The sequence below is a fragment of the Gekko japonicus genome, unplaced genomic scaffold, assembly GCF_001447785.1.
Source record: "Gekko japonicus isolate JY-2015 unplaced genomic scaffold, Gekko_japonicus_V1.1 scaffold2587, whole genome shotgun sequence".
Taxonomy (NCBI): Eukaryota; Metazoa; Chordata; class Lepidosauria; order Squamata; family Gekkonidae; genus Gekko; species Gekko japonicus.
This window is the reverse complement of record NW_015172085.1, coordinates 196,510-210,732: the sequence shown is the minus strand read 5'-3', so window position 1 is coordinate 210,732 and position 14,223 is coordinate 196,510. Positions and strand designations below refer to the sequence as shown.

The 14,223-nt window shown below is 43.7% G+C and overlaps 1 protein-coding gene across 1 annotated transcript in view; it reads left to right on the top strand.

Moving 5' to 3' along the window:
* The window catches only part of DOPEY1 (dopey family member 1), a 56,753-nt gene that overhangs the window by 37,418 nt on the left and 5,112 nt on the right, over window positions 1-14,223 (top strand). The window contains exons 19-25 of the mRNA XM_015420900.1: window positions 1,182-1,248; window positions 5,272-5,416; window positions 7,038-7,117; window positions 7,994-8,103; window positions 9,280-9,429; window positions 10,961-11,022; window positions 12,673-12,825. Of these exons, the coding sequence (XP_015276386.1) occupies window positions 1,182-1,248; window positions 5,272-5,416; window positions 7,038-7,117; window positions 7,994-8,103; window positions 9,280-9,429; window positions 10,961-11,022; window positions 12,673-12,825 (767 nt within the window). The remainder of the gene's footprint in view (window positions 1-1,181; window positions 1,249-5,271; window positions 5,417-7,037; window positions 7,118-7,993; window positions 8,104-9,279; window positions 9,430-10,960; window positions 11,023-12,672; window positions 12,826-14,223) is intronic.

The following is a 14,223-nucleotide window of genomic DNA, read 5'->3' as shown; positions in this document are numbered from 1 at the left end:
GTTGGGTGTGGCCTGTTATGCTAATGAGTTCCTGCTGGGCGTGGCCAACTTGGGAGCCAGCCGGAACTCCGTTCCTGTGCGTTCCTGCCCAAAAATAGCCCTGAATTCTCTATACTCTCCACCTCTGGAGGTTGTGGACTCAGGATAGGATCTCTCCTTGGACCGGTCTCTGGCTCTGCTTCAGGCCAAGCCCAAGAATGCAGGGAAACTTCCATTCATTTCGCAGTCCAGCCGACTGTGGAGTGGTTGAATCTCTGCTGCCTCCCAGGATTCCCCCACATCTGTGGCTTGTGGCCTGGACAGCCTCGTCAGCACAGGCAGCAGGAGCGTTTCCTAATCTCCTATAGAAGGAAGACTGCCTCCTCCCTGGAGTGGCTGGAGTCTGTATTGATGCTGCCCTGCCCCTTGGGACAGTCTCTCTTTTTCTGCACTTTTTGGCCTTGGGGCAGCTGGGAACTGTAGGCCAGCAGATGAGGAAGCCCCATTCAACCCAGTGAGTAATACCCCTGCAAGCTCCTCTCTGGAACTACAGCTCAATTAAACCTTATGGGCGAACATATTAAACAAACAACCACACAGACGGTAGCCAGCTTACAAACACAGGTAACTGCCATTTCGTTACACCTACCAACAGCCACTGAGGGAAAAGTTAAGTCCCACACAGGAGGTAAGCAGGAGAAGCGTCTTCGTCAAGAGAGAAAGCCATATGCAAGTAATTCTGACAGGGCAGAGTGGCTGAAAGGGGAGTGGGCAGGGAAGAGGAGCAGACCCAGCACCCGGCCAATGGCACACGAGTACTCTTGAGTGGCAGCTGATGGGCCAATGGCTGAGGGAGTGCATGGAATCTTGCCACCCCAAAACAAGATTATGTATAAGGAGAGATGAGCCATGGTATTTCAAACTGATTTCAGAATCCAAAAATTGGATATGGGCCTTCTGAATATACATGGGAGCTTTGTGGAGATGTCCCCAAAACCACTCCAAAGTTGGGCTAACCCTATAGAGTGGCCTCCAACAGAACATGAGAAGCTTCAGTCAAATCAGGGAATTAGACAAATTCTGGCATGCATACTCTTAGGCATGTTCTGAGCCTCTTTTAAACCTTTGCTATTGTTTTCCCTTTTTGCCTTGCTCTCCCTTATTTATGCAACATTTTATATAAACGTTTCCTTTTTTTAAAGTGTTTTAAATGAATTTATCATGAAAAACCCCACTTTGGATAATAAGAAGGACCAAAGAGATCTTCAGGTAAGAAATTGTATTTTCAGTTACTTGTGTTACTCTACCTTTTAAAAGATTAAAGCACGAACCTGACTGTCATGTTTTATTAGTGTTGTTGTTTCTGTTACGGCAACTCTTACACACAGGCTCTGTGGTCTAAGAGAAATTGGGGTGGGGGGGTTAATGCTATCCTAGCACTGGTCTGTTCATTGTAAGTTAGGCAGTATTTCAGTAAAGACAGCTATTTATGGAGGAGGAAGATCTTCATCCATCCCTCTCTCCTTAGCCCACCACTGCTGCTGTTCCAAGGAGGGGAAAATAGACTCTCCCTTTAACTAGAGCCTTGCTTCCTCACCCCTTTTCTCCCCAGAGCTCCTTCACCATTACGGCTTCTGTTTTGTGGAGGGAAGTAAGTAGAACTGACAATAGGGTTGTCAGTTTCACCTCCTTTTTTACCTTATTTTATTTATTTATTTAATTTATATCCCATCCTCCCCACCAGGGCAGGCTCAGGGCAGCTTACACAAAGATAGTTAAACAGATAAAACAGGAAGTTGAATAAACTCACAATAAATAAGAGGTAAAAACATTACATAAAGTGGTAGTATGAATCGTAAAGCGATGGTGGGAATTGGCAACATCTGACAAATCATACACTCATCTAACATCATAGTCTGGGTCATATCGGTGGGTACAGGCTGTTAATGATGATGTTAATATTGGGGCCAGGGCTCACTACAAACATACACCTACACAGACCTTTATTGGCATATTGTGAGGCTCACTAATCGAAGGCCTGGTGCAAGAGTTCCGTCTTGCAGGCCCTGCAGAACTGTAAAAGGTCTCGCAGGGGCCTGATATGGAGCCACCACTGAGAAGGCCCTGGCCCTCATCACAGCCAGCCTGGCTTCTCTGGGGCCTGGAAGGGCCAAACAATTTTAGGACCCCAATTGTAGTGCTCTCTGGGGAAAGGCGGCCCCTTAGGTATGTAGGCCCCTGACCATAAAGGGCTTTAAAGGTAAGAACCAGCACCTTTTTGGTATGCTATGGGCAGCCAGTACAGTGCTTTTAACGCAGACTGGATGTGCTCCCGCATGGGGAAACCCAGCAGCAGTCTGGCCACTGCATTCTGCACCAGCTGCAGCTTCCAGATTTGGGACAAAGGGCAGCCCCATGTAGAGGGCATTACAGTAATCCAGTCTTAAGGTGACCATTGCATGGATCACTGTTGCCAGGTCATTGCATTCAAGGAAGGGAACCAGCTGCCTAATCAGCCGAAGATGATAAATGGCTGACTTCGCAATGGCTGCTACCTGGGCCTCCATTGTTAAGGAGGGATCCACGAGCACTCCCAAACTCCTAACCTCCAGCGCTGGCGGCAACAGCACCCCATCGAAGGTCAGGAGTGGGATCCCTGCCCTCGGGCCATTCCGACTTAGGCACAGAACCCCTGTCTTCATCAGATTCAATTTCAGTCGACTCAATCTAAGTCAACCAGCCACAGCTTGCAACACCAGGTCCAGATCTTCCAGACTAGAGTCAGACTGGCCACCCAACAACAGATAGGGCTAGGTGTCATCCGCATATTGGTGACATCCTAGCCCATGCCTCTGGACAATCTGGGCAAGGGGGCACACGTAGTTAAATAACATCAGGAAAAGCACTGCTCCTTGGGGCACTCCACAAACTAGTGGGCGCCTTCAGGACAGCTGTTCCCCCATGGCCACCCTTTGTCCCCAACCCTGAAGAAATGAGGAGAGCCACTGCAAGGCAAACCCCTGAATCCTAGTGTCAGCGAGGTGGTGGATCAGTAGTTGGTGGTCGACGGTGTCAAACACCACCAACAGGTCCAACAGCAGCAACACCACCGAACCGCCTCGATCCAGATGCCTCTGAAGGTTGTCCGTGAGGGCGACCAGTGCTGTCTCTGACCCATGGCCTGGTCGGGAGCCAGACTGGAAGGGATCTAATGCGGAGGTGTCATCCAAGAAACCCTGCAACTGAACTGCCACTGCCCTCTCCATTATTTTGCCCAAATATGGCAAATTGGAAACCAGCCGATAATTAGCTAGTTCGGCCAGATCCAGGGATGTTTTTTTTAGGAGAGGGCATACCACTGCCTCCTTGAGTGCCCTAGGGAACAGCCCCTCAGAGAGGGACTAAGTGCCGTCACAACGAGCTTTAATTAGCAAAGGCTGAAAAACTTTTTCCCATTGAAAGTAGTGGCTGTGCGCTACATGTTGTATTGAACTAGTCAAGGGAAGAAATTCCTCCCCTTCTTTCACCCCTGTAACTTCACAAACAAACTGCTTTTAAATTTCACCTCATTTGACCTTGAAACCTGTAAAGGGACTCCCCTATAGCTGCAGAAATTCCATAGCAGATACTTGGATTTTGAAAGAGGTATTGGGGTACACACCATCACCGAGAGCATCACAAGTCAAACCTTAACCCAGGTGACATTTTAGTGCTTCCCACCTGAAAGGATTACACTGCAATGGTGATAAAAGATCCCAAAATCACTGCAAATCAGCCACATAGAAAACTGGGGTGAGATTTGGTAGGGAAAACATTGGGAAGTGATAGTGTGGGGGAGGGAGAGAGAGAGATCTATACATATAGATATATAGACACGCAAACACTATACAGTTGTGTCTTTTGCAAGCACCATAAGTAGTGTCTCCTGTGAAACTTGTGTGTCCAAATACAGTCACATTCATATAAGTACTTCATTTATCCATTCATTTAACCTCCCTAACTTCAGAGACCTCTCAGGGGAGAGCACACTGTGGCTTCTTCTCTTTTTGCCGTTTCTGTATCTTCCGGCATGCATAATATGTGACCCATGTACCTGATTCATTTGTTGGTTAGTTGTCATGATGTACTGTGCTGAGTTACTCTGTATTTCTTTTTACCAGGATTATCTCAATAGCAGACATATCAGTTACTGGTTAAATTTCTCGTCATGTGTGATAATTCATGCCACACATGTTTGTAAAAGTAACTTGGTTGATCAGGTTTTCAAGGGATCAAAATAACACTTCTGGGAAAGAGAACAGACAAGTGTTGTTGCTGTTGTTGTTTTACTTTCCCGTGACTGAACCTACAGGCCCCATTCTTTGACCCTCTGTCCTCCACCTCCTGGAGCAGTGCTCCCTAATTGAACTGCTCCAGGAATACTCTTTAAATCTATAGCTTCCAAAGTGTAGCTGTCTCTTGCAGTGAGAGTACCTCTCTCCCATTTGCCCTGTAAATGCATTACATGTGGACTGAATGTCTTACTCAGATGGACTTGTACAAGTAGCACTCTCTGTCTGTATTCTTTCCCCTAGCAGTAGAGTTTGAGAAAAGATAACAAACTGTGTGATATGTGTGCCCATTTGTACAACCAGCTTTCAGGTCAGCCTGCATTTTACTAATCAAGAAATAAAAAGGCAATTATTTCCCAGCGGGACTTTATCTTAATTTTGAAAACAAATTCTTCAAGTGTATAGGTATCATTGTTAGCCACCTTGAGCCAGTTCATACTGGTAAGGCGGGATGCAAATTGAAAGCAAATAAAAATAAATTAACTCCAGATGGTTTCTGATACTTTTAATCTTTGCACCTTTTTAGTGTTTGTGGCATGGATCCAGTTTAGCACAGTGGAGTGGTATTCGTGCAGGTGAACTTTCTGACACCCACATATACATTCCATAGCCTGCTAGGCTTCCTAAAAGTGTATCCCACTGGGAAAAGCATGGAGGGCAAAACAGGAAGTGGGGGTCGTAAAAAAAATAACACACACTCTGTTTTGTTAACAAGTGTCTTCTACCAGTGGAAAAACTAGCTAGGAGTCAGGTCTTTTCAGCGATAGATTTACTGTATCCATTTGGTAAGGATTCTGAATACCATCAGTTGAGCCCTTTGCAGTAGTCCATTCAGTGCCCTTGTTGACATTATTAACTTTCCTTGTAGAGATTTTTTCAGGAAATGTTGCAAGAAAACTAATTTCTCCTTCTCTTATATGCAAGAATCTTTCCATGGTTTCTGCTGTTTTTCCTCCATTAGGATGTAACCCACAAGATAGTAGATGCCATTGGGGCAATTGCTGGCTCATCCTTGGAACAGACAACATGGCTAAGACGAAATTTAGAAGTTAAGCCTTCCCCCAAGATAATGGTTGATGGAAACAATTTGGAGTCTGATGTTGAAGGTGATCTCCCTCTCCATCCAGAATTAAAAATTATTTTTGTTGATTTCTTGCTGTGCAGTAGCAATCCTCTTACTTAACTTCAGTTCCACAATCCAACTAAAACTACTGTTTTGAGTGCAGATCCCTAACTAGATGAGCTGTCAAATGGGTCCTGCATAGTTGATTTCTTTCCCTGATTCAGTATCTGGTGCAAAGTTTCATTGAGGTGTGATCCTGCAAGTGGAATAAGGTAGTAGATAGGCGTGTGCCTCTTCAGACTCCAGGTGAAAGATGACCTTTTTGAATCCTCCCTGCATATAGAATTCTAGCACAGGAGAGAGAAGACTAGATTACAGTCTTTCTCCCTGATGCATATGTGTTATTTACAGATAGTTTCTTACTTACTTTCTGGTCTATACTCCATACCTGAGTAAGCTCTAAAAAGCTGAAGTTCTCCTTCCCCATCAAGCAGCAGATTAGCAGGATGTCTTAAAATTCTAAAATTGCTGTTCAACATGGACAGTGTTGAGGCTAGAGCCGCTATGTACAAAATATGTTTTTCTGACATTCCTGATTGGTTTTATAATCATTACAAGTGGGGGGGCCGGTGAAACTCATTGTGTGTGGGGGGGAATCTCACTACCCCCCCCCAATTGCTGTCTGGTGCAACTCCTTTGGCGCCCAGCCACAGCAGCAGTGGCACCTGCAAGCTGCTCTGAGCCAGGAGGGGCTGCCTGGCTCTGCTGCCACTGTGACCGGGCTTGGAGTGGCTGCCGCGCTATGCTGCTGGTGGGCCTGGAGTGGCTCACAGGCTCCATTCCTGCCGCAGCTGGGCTAGGAGCAGTTCCCATGATCTACTGCGTCCATGGCCGGGCCCAGAGCAGTTCCCAGACTCCCCCCCCCCCCACTGGTGCCATGCTCAGAGCAGCTCCTGTGCTCTGCCATCATGGCTGATCTTGCTGGTAGCTTCCAGGCTTTGTTGCCGCCGCAGCCACGGCCAGGCCCTTCTCCAGCTGCTCAACAGTAAGTGTGTTGTCTGCACACTGTTTTTGTGTATGCTACTGCTATGGCAGTAGATAACACAATAAAGGTTTTGTGAATGTTCTAACTGAGCTATAAGCATACCTTGTCAGTAAAATCATTGCACATCTTAGAGTTGTTTTTTACTTGAGCTTAGCACTCAGTGGGGTAATACATTATATAGTCAAATACAAATCCTGTCGTGCTTCTATATGTAGCATCATGGATTGGGGAAACCCAGGTTCAAATCTCCCCTCTGCCACAAATCTCTCTGGGTGACACTGGGCAAAGTCATTCACACACTCAGCCTAATCCACTTCACAGGGTTGTTGTGAGGATTAATTGGAGGAAAGACGAACTACCACTCATTGGAGAAAGAACATGAAAAATGGAATGGGTGGGATTGATTAGGCAAATTTCTCTATTGACTAAACATGACAGGTGTCTGGATAAATGTGATAGGATTTGATCTTGAGAATGCATTCCAGTGCTGGCTTATTTGATATATTGCAAATTCTTAAATGTGCAGTTTCTAAAATATGGCATAACAGATATTGTCACAAAGTATGCAAGTTCTGGATAGATTTTTCCTCTTCATTTTTTTAATTTTATTTTTATTTAGATATGTTGTATCCGGCTATGGAAACCTCAAGTATAACTCCATCAGTATATAGTGTTCATGCCCTAACATTGCTTTCTGAGGTAAACATTCCTTTAAGCAGCTTTTGAACACAATTCTCTATATTATGTAAGGATACACAGGACAGAAAAATGAAAGATACCTATTTTACTTAAGTGTTTTGATAGCAGAATCACCTCCTGCTAAGGAGCCATGCACTAACCTATGTAGTCATACACTCATTGCTGAAGTTTATACTTTGCTTGTTGGATTTTGCTTTTTCTCTTCTTGGTATGGCTTGTAACATTAGCCCTTCGGACAGATTGCGAGCATGTCTCTGACAAGATGTGAGGTGGAAATCTGGGAGCTAAGTGTTGTGGGGGCAGGGATTGGGTGATTCAGAAATTGAATAAATAATAATACTTTGAAGGGCAGTAGATAGTCTCTGGAATTTGAGTTATAAGCTTTTCACATTTGTGGGTTCAGTCTTGAACTACAAATAAAGATTATGGGGAGGATCCAATGTTTCCATTCTGCTAATGGTAGAGCCTCCCACTAGCTAATTGGAGGGAAGGCAAAATCGTTAGTGGAACAGAAATGTTGAAGTCAACTTCACTGGAGCAGCACCTTCAATGGAGATCAGTGCTAATACCATGATTTCAGTAGGTATATAACTATTGTTGACTAGCATTGACAGGACAATAAGTGGAATCATCCTCACCATCTGTCCTATACCTAGACTTTGTCAAATTAAAACAGTCCTTCTGTTTAAGTAAGAGGTGGATATTTGAAAGAGCCTGCTAAGTTAGAAATTAAACATTATTCAAGTCAGCATAGGTGAGATCTGGGCAATCTCTTTTTAAGTAAGATCCTTTAAAATATTTTAAAGTCCTTTTAAATAACGCTCCTAGGCTGTTGCCTCTTTAATTTGTGTGGTGTTTTTAAAAATTCTTTTTCAGGTTTTGGCACATCTTTTGGATATGGTTTTCTACAGTGATGAAAAGGAAAGAGTTATTCCGCTCCTTGTAAATATAATGCATTATGTTGTGCCTTACCTTCGTAATCACAGGTACCCTCTTTATTTCATACTTGGAATAAAGCTTAATGCACTTACAATAGATTGCTCAATCAGTTTGTAAAGAAACCAGGACATTTTATTTCCATTTATAACGCGGAAGATCGAATATAGTGCTGCTTTTGAAGTTATTGTTAAGAGTGTTGGACTAAGATCTGGGACACCCAGGTTCAAATCCCAGCTCTGCCATGGAAGCTTGCTTGAGTGACCTTGGGCCAGTCACACATTCTTGGCCTAACCTACCTTACAGGGATCCTATGTGGATAAAATGGAAGAGAGGAAAACAATGTCAGCCATTTTGAGTCCCTGTTGGGGAGACATGGAAGGTATAAATGAAGTATTATTGTACAGCACTGTAATAAAATTCAATACTCTGAAGTAGTTTTTAGGAGAGGGGGGAAGAACACGTGCTCTGCTGTTTACCTGTTGGTTGACTGGGATAAGGGATAAGAGCCAGTTTGGTGTAGTGGTTAAGTGTGCGGACTCTAATCTAGGAGGACCGGGTTTGATTCCCCACTCCTCCACTTGCACCTGCTGATGTGACCCTGGGTCAGTCACAAGCTCTGGCACAGCTGTCCTTGAAAAAGAGCAGTTTGTGTCAGAGTTCTCTCAGCCCCACCCACCTCTCAGGGTGTCTGTTGTGGGGAGGGGGAGGGGAAGGGAAAGGAGTTTGTAAGCCGCTCTGAGACTCCAAGTGAAGGGCGGGGTATAAATCCAATCTCTTCTTCTTCTTCTTCTTCTTCTTTAGTAACTAACATAACCTTCCTTGTAAAAAGAAATATTCATCCCATGCTGCGCCTCACATATATTTTTCCTGAGGTGCTTGAATGAATGTGGTACATGACATACAAGATAGAATTTAAATGCTTCCCCTAATGCCTTAGCTATTAGAGGTGTTCTAAGAGTAGATGCCTGGGTTCAAAGGATCTTGGGTGTGAGGGAACAGTGCTATTGTATACACACGGAAGAAAGGCTGGTGGTTTTCACTTCCCGCAGAAGTCAACAGGGGATGGAAAAGCCCAGTGTCCTTTCTGTGTTCCACACGTGGCCAGAATAATGTGGAGTTGATTGGAACCTGGTGTGCTTGCTGCCTTTTGGGGGGTTTTAGCAAGAATTTTAAAGTTTCATTATTTTAAATCATTTCACATTTGGTTGGTTTCCATTTCTCAGTGCCCATAATGCGCCCAGTTACCGAGCCTGCGTTCAGCTCTTGAGCAGTCTGAGTGGCTATCAGTACACGAGAAGAGCATGGAAAAAGGAAGCATTTGACCTATTTATGGATCCCAGCTTCTTTCAGATGGATGCTTCCTGTGTTAATCAGTAAGGTTTCTTGCTATTTGTACCTATGACATCTCGTTTAAAAACCTAGACTTTTTAGATGACATGATGCTGCCACTGATTGAGCCCACCATCTGGTTGCAACATCACCCCAATTCTGGATTCAGCCACCACTCTGCAGTCTTTCCCTTCATGAGCCCATCTTCTCATAGCCAACCACCTGATCTCCTTACCAAACGTGTGACGGTACCTCTCTCTAATTTTCTGTGGTTAGGTGTTATGTCGTTTTAAATTTCTTGTTGTTTCTTTCTCTCACTCAAAGTATCTATCGCTGCCACCAGGAATTGAATTCCAGTCTTTAATTAACCTTTCCCACAGTATTTTGCTCAAGCTCTAAGGCTCCTTCGTTGGACTATGTGGTTCTGAGGATAAGATTCTGGGTCAACAGTAAACAAGCTAGGACTTTATTGGTAAAAGAAGCCTATTAGTTACAAGATGTTTTGTTGAGTTGCTTAGTAGAATCTTTCCCTTTTACTCGGGTCTCTGTCAGCTTTTCCCCTCACACTCTTAAAATACTCTGACTGTATTAGATTTTTCCTAATATGCCCCCTTAAGTATATTTTCTTCCTCATTTAGAATCTTAATGCCTCTCACAGCATTTCTATATGATTCTAGTTAGAAGACTACTTCTCAGACTCTGTGTAGATTGACCACAACTGACAGCTGCTGACCTCTGACTTCAGACTTTCAACTTCAGACTGAACACTCTACCTTCTCTCTGTCCACACACATACCCCTAGCTCCGCCCACACACTCTCAGTCGCCAACCAGTCACCTCACTCACTCACCTCCCTCTTTCACCCCCCGTTGTTCTTCTGACACTTACCAACCATTTAAAGAAACATACACATATAATTTGAAATCATTAAAAGCCTATTAAACCTTCCCCATCTGGCATGCACATATCTTCTAGGCAGTCATTGGGAGCCTGGATGATGTAGTTGCACAATTCTAGATTGGGTCCTGCAGAAGAGATTCACATGTGCAGGAAGGGAAGCAGTTATCCCCCTGCCATGGCAGACCTTCGCCCCCCCCCCCCCCAGGCTGCTCCTGGAGGTCCTTCATCTCCTAGGAGCAGCACTTTGGGGGGCATTTCAGGTTGCAGTGGAAGAAGGGAGGTAAGAAAGTCACATTCCATGCCAGAGTTTAGATGGGATCCATCCCACGAAGTCCAAGATCAGGGTGGCTCGTAAAAAGGACAACTGTCTGGGACAGAGCCAAGGTAATATTTTCTCTTCCTTGCCTGGCCAAGCTCCACCTCCAGTTTCTTCAGTCTGTGGTTGCTGGAACAGCAGCCTGGTTCTTAAAGGGTACTAACATACATGCTGGAGTTGCTTTTTCTGGCACAATTGCTAAGAGGTGTCCCATTAGTACCTGCCACTTGCAACTTTGGTTCCTTCTCTCTGAGTTCAGGCTACTATCTAAAGATGACTCGGCTCATGAATAATTTAGTGTAAATGACAGCACAAATGTCATGCTTTTCTTATGACAATGATGTTTTCCGCCCTTTTAGTTGGAGAGCAATTATGGATAATTTGATGACCCACGACAAAACCACATTTAGGGATTTGATGAGTGAGTGCTGACTTTTTACTTTGTGTGTAAGATTTTAAAATGTTACATGCACTTTTGAAAATGATTCCAGTTGTTTCAGCCAATGGACTGCAAAAGTTGGGGATTAGGGGTGTGCATTTGGATCTACCCAATTTGAAAATATACCCCAAAAACACCTTATTGGTATTTTTTTTGTGTATATTTTGGCATCCCAAATGTATCTGGGATGTTTTTGGGAGAAACCGAAAAAAAAACTCTGAAAAAAATCCCATATATATTTGGGAATTACTGTCGAAATTATGGGCACCCCCCCCAAAAAAAAACCAAAAAAAAAAACCAGCTGAGGGTCTGGAAAAGATTGCTTCTGCCACTCAGCTGTTTTTGGGTGTTCTTCCACAGTCCCATTAAACAAGGGGTGTTTAAAGGGACTGCAGAAGACAGCCCACAAAACAGCTGAGCTGGGGAAGAAGGGACTACTCTCCCCACCTGCGGCTTTCTTGGGCAGTTCAGTTGAAACCGGACTTCCCAAGAGAGCCTCAGCTGAGCCAGCAGGAAGTGTTCTCCTCTCGTAGGATCAGCTGCTTTGCAGGCTCTTTGGGGCAGTCCAGTTTAAATGGGACTGCCCAAGATAGACCCAGCTGAGCTGGCGGGAAGAGTTCTCCTTATGGGATCAGCTACTTTGCGGGTTCTTTGTGGCAGTTTGGTTTAAACCGGATCACCCTAAAGAGCCCCAGCTGAGCTGGTGGGATGAGTTGTCTTCATGGGATTAGCTGCTTTGCAGGCTCTTTTAGGCAGTCTGGTTTAGAGGAACTGCCACAAGAGCCCCAGCTGAGCCACCTCCGTTGTTTTTTGTAGTATTGCTGCTGCTGCTTCCCCCCTCGGTATTTTTCAGTTTGGTCTATTGAACCAAAAAAATAATAATCAGTATTTCTGAAAAATCTCAGATCCAGATACTTCACAAGTATTGGGATCCGGGTTTTTTTTTTTGGGTATCCTGGAATGTTTTTGGGTCCAGTAGACCCGAGCCGAAAAATACCAAGGGGGAAAAAATTGCACACCCCTATTGGGAGATTTACTTTTAGCATAAGGGTCCAATGCATAACTCAGCTCTGCAGAGAATTGATAGAGGTGGTTGCCTGCCCTGGTATAAGGAAGGAGGGAGGGGGCGGGAGCATAGACATAATAAAGCCCTTTTGCAGGTCATGGAACCACTTGAAATGAAAATGTAGTGAATTCATTTTGATTTCAAAGGTCTGCTTTGTTTTTTCAAAAATGCCTTGCTGGAAGTAGAGAAACCAAATTTATTGCTGATGTGAAAATAATTAGCCTCACACAGCAAGAATTTACTGTACCACTTTTTAAAAGAACTATATTAACATGTATACAGGGACTATAGAATCTGTCCACTGACCAAATTCATTTTAGTTATAGCAGACTAGATGCTATGTCTCTGCTCAGTTAAGTGCTGAGTCTTCCTCCCACGTGAGAAGTCTTTCTCCAAAGGAAGCATGTCTTCCTTGAGGGGAAGATTGTTTGCACCAGAGGAAAGCTTCTACTTAGCTGATTGGAGTGGTAGAATCCACTTGAATCAAGTAGCCTAAATAATGCTCTTAATCAACAAACCTCTCTTCACTAAAAGAATGTTCATTATTGCATAATTTCTCCTTTTAGCCCGTGTAGCTGTAGCTCAGAGCAGCTCACTCAACTTATTTGCAAATCGAGATGTGGAACTGGAACAGCGAGCCATGCTCCTCAAGAGGCTAGCTTTTGCTATTTTTAGCAGTGAAGTGGACCAATACCAGAAGTATCTTCCAGATATACAAGGTAAGGAAGGTCTTTATCATTGCAACAGGGGAAATGTTGCAGTGCATGTGACAAAATTATGTACTAGCCCATTCGAGATGAATTCTGATGTGTGTCTCTCAGATACATGTATGTCCAGCAGAACAAAGGACACATTTTCCTGTAAACTGCTGAGTCATACCATTAACTGTTATTGTTTTGTCCCTTGACACACACTGTGGACTGCTTACTTGAAATCCCAGGACAACATCTGGAGATTGGGGTATAAATCTTTAAAATAAACAAACATATGTAACTTGTCTGTACACAGATATTTATATGATATTAGTTTAGATGAAATGTACCCTGTTGCTTTTATTTTGGATAAACACTAAATGTTGTAGGTTGTCTTTTCTTATGGATAGCATTCCAGTTCATTAGCTTTGACAGAGAGTACTTCCCTCCCATTTCTAGACATCCCCAATCATTCAACTGACGTGGTCCAAAAAAGTGTCACACAAATGTCGTTAGTATAAATACATAAAACTTTCTCTTTTATTTAGTTTCTTTAAGGTCTTGGAATGAAAAAAAACAGTGTTTCTCCATTGTCCTAAAATAGTAGATTGTATCTATTACATCATAATCTGTGACATCAAAGTAACAGACCAAACGGAACCAGCTGGCCCTGGATAACAAAGACCCATTGTGACACCTGAGACCAAAAATAGCTGCCAAAAAATAAATTAATGGCTCACTTCACTCTAGAAAATGAGGAAAGTGGACTTTCTTTGGAGATCGTTCACAACATACCCAGACTTTAAATAGGAACGTTTTGAAAACACGTATAAGCTAAAGTGACATGTGTAGATTGAGCCTTTTCAGTATTCCGCTTCCACTGAGCCTTCCAGTGGAAGCACCCCTAATAGCCCATCCCCCTACAGCTTGCAAGGGCCTTGGGAACTCTGCTCCTTGGGAGATCAAAGACTGCCACTTGAAGAAAAAACTAGCCACCATTATTCCATGCCTGATCTTGTCTGGGTTGTGGGCACAGCATGTTTGGCAAATCAGCAGAGAGGGTTAATGAGTATTGTTTAAAGGGGCAACCGTCAAGATGCAATAATTGTAAGTGGTGCTTTTCTTATTATGAAGTTTCCTTTAACTCAGGCCTGCAGATTTCAGTAGTTATGAGATTTATCTCCTTGCCTGTACCAGCTTAACAGATCAGAGGAAGACTGGGGAGGTACATAAAATAGCAATTTTTCCATTTATGGTCCACTGCATCAGGGAGATTCAGCTAGTTTTTTGGAAGCTACTGGACTTTAAAGTTGGGCAACTTCATCCTCATTAAGACTTAATTATTTAAGTAGGGGTCATTTCGTAGAAAAAGAGCTGCAGGAGCTAATTAGCATATCTAACAGGCTATTAGCATAATAGCTCATT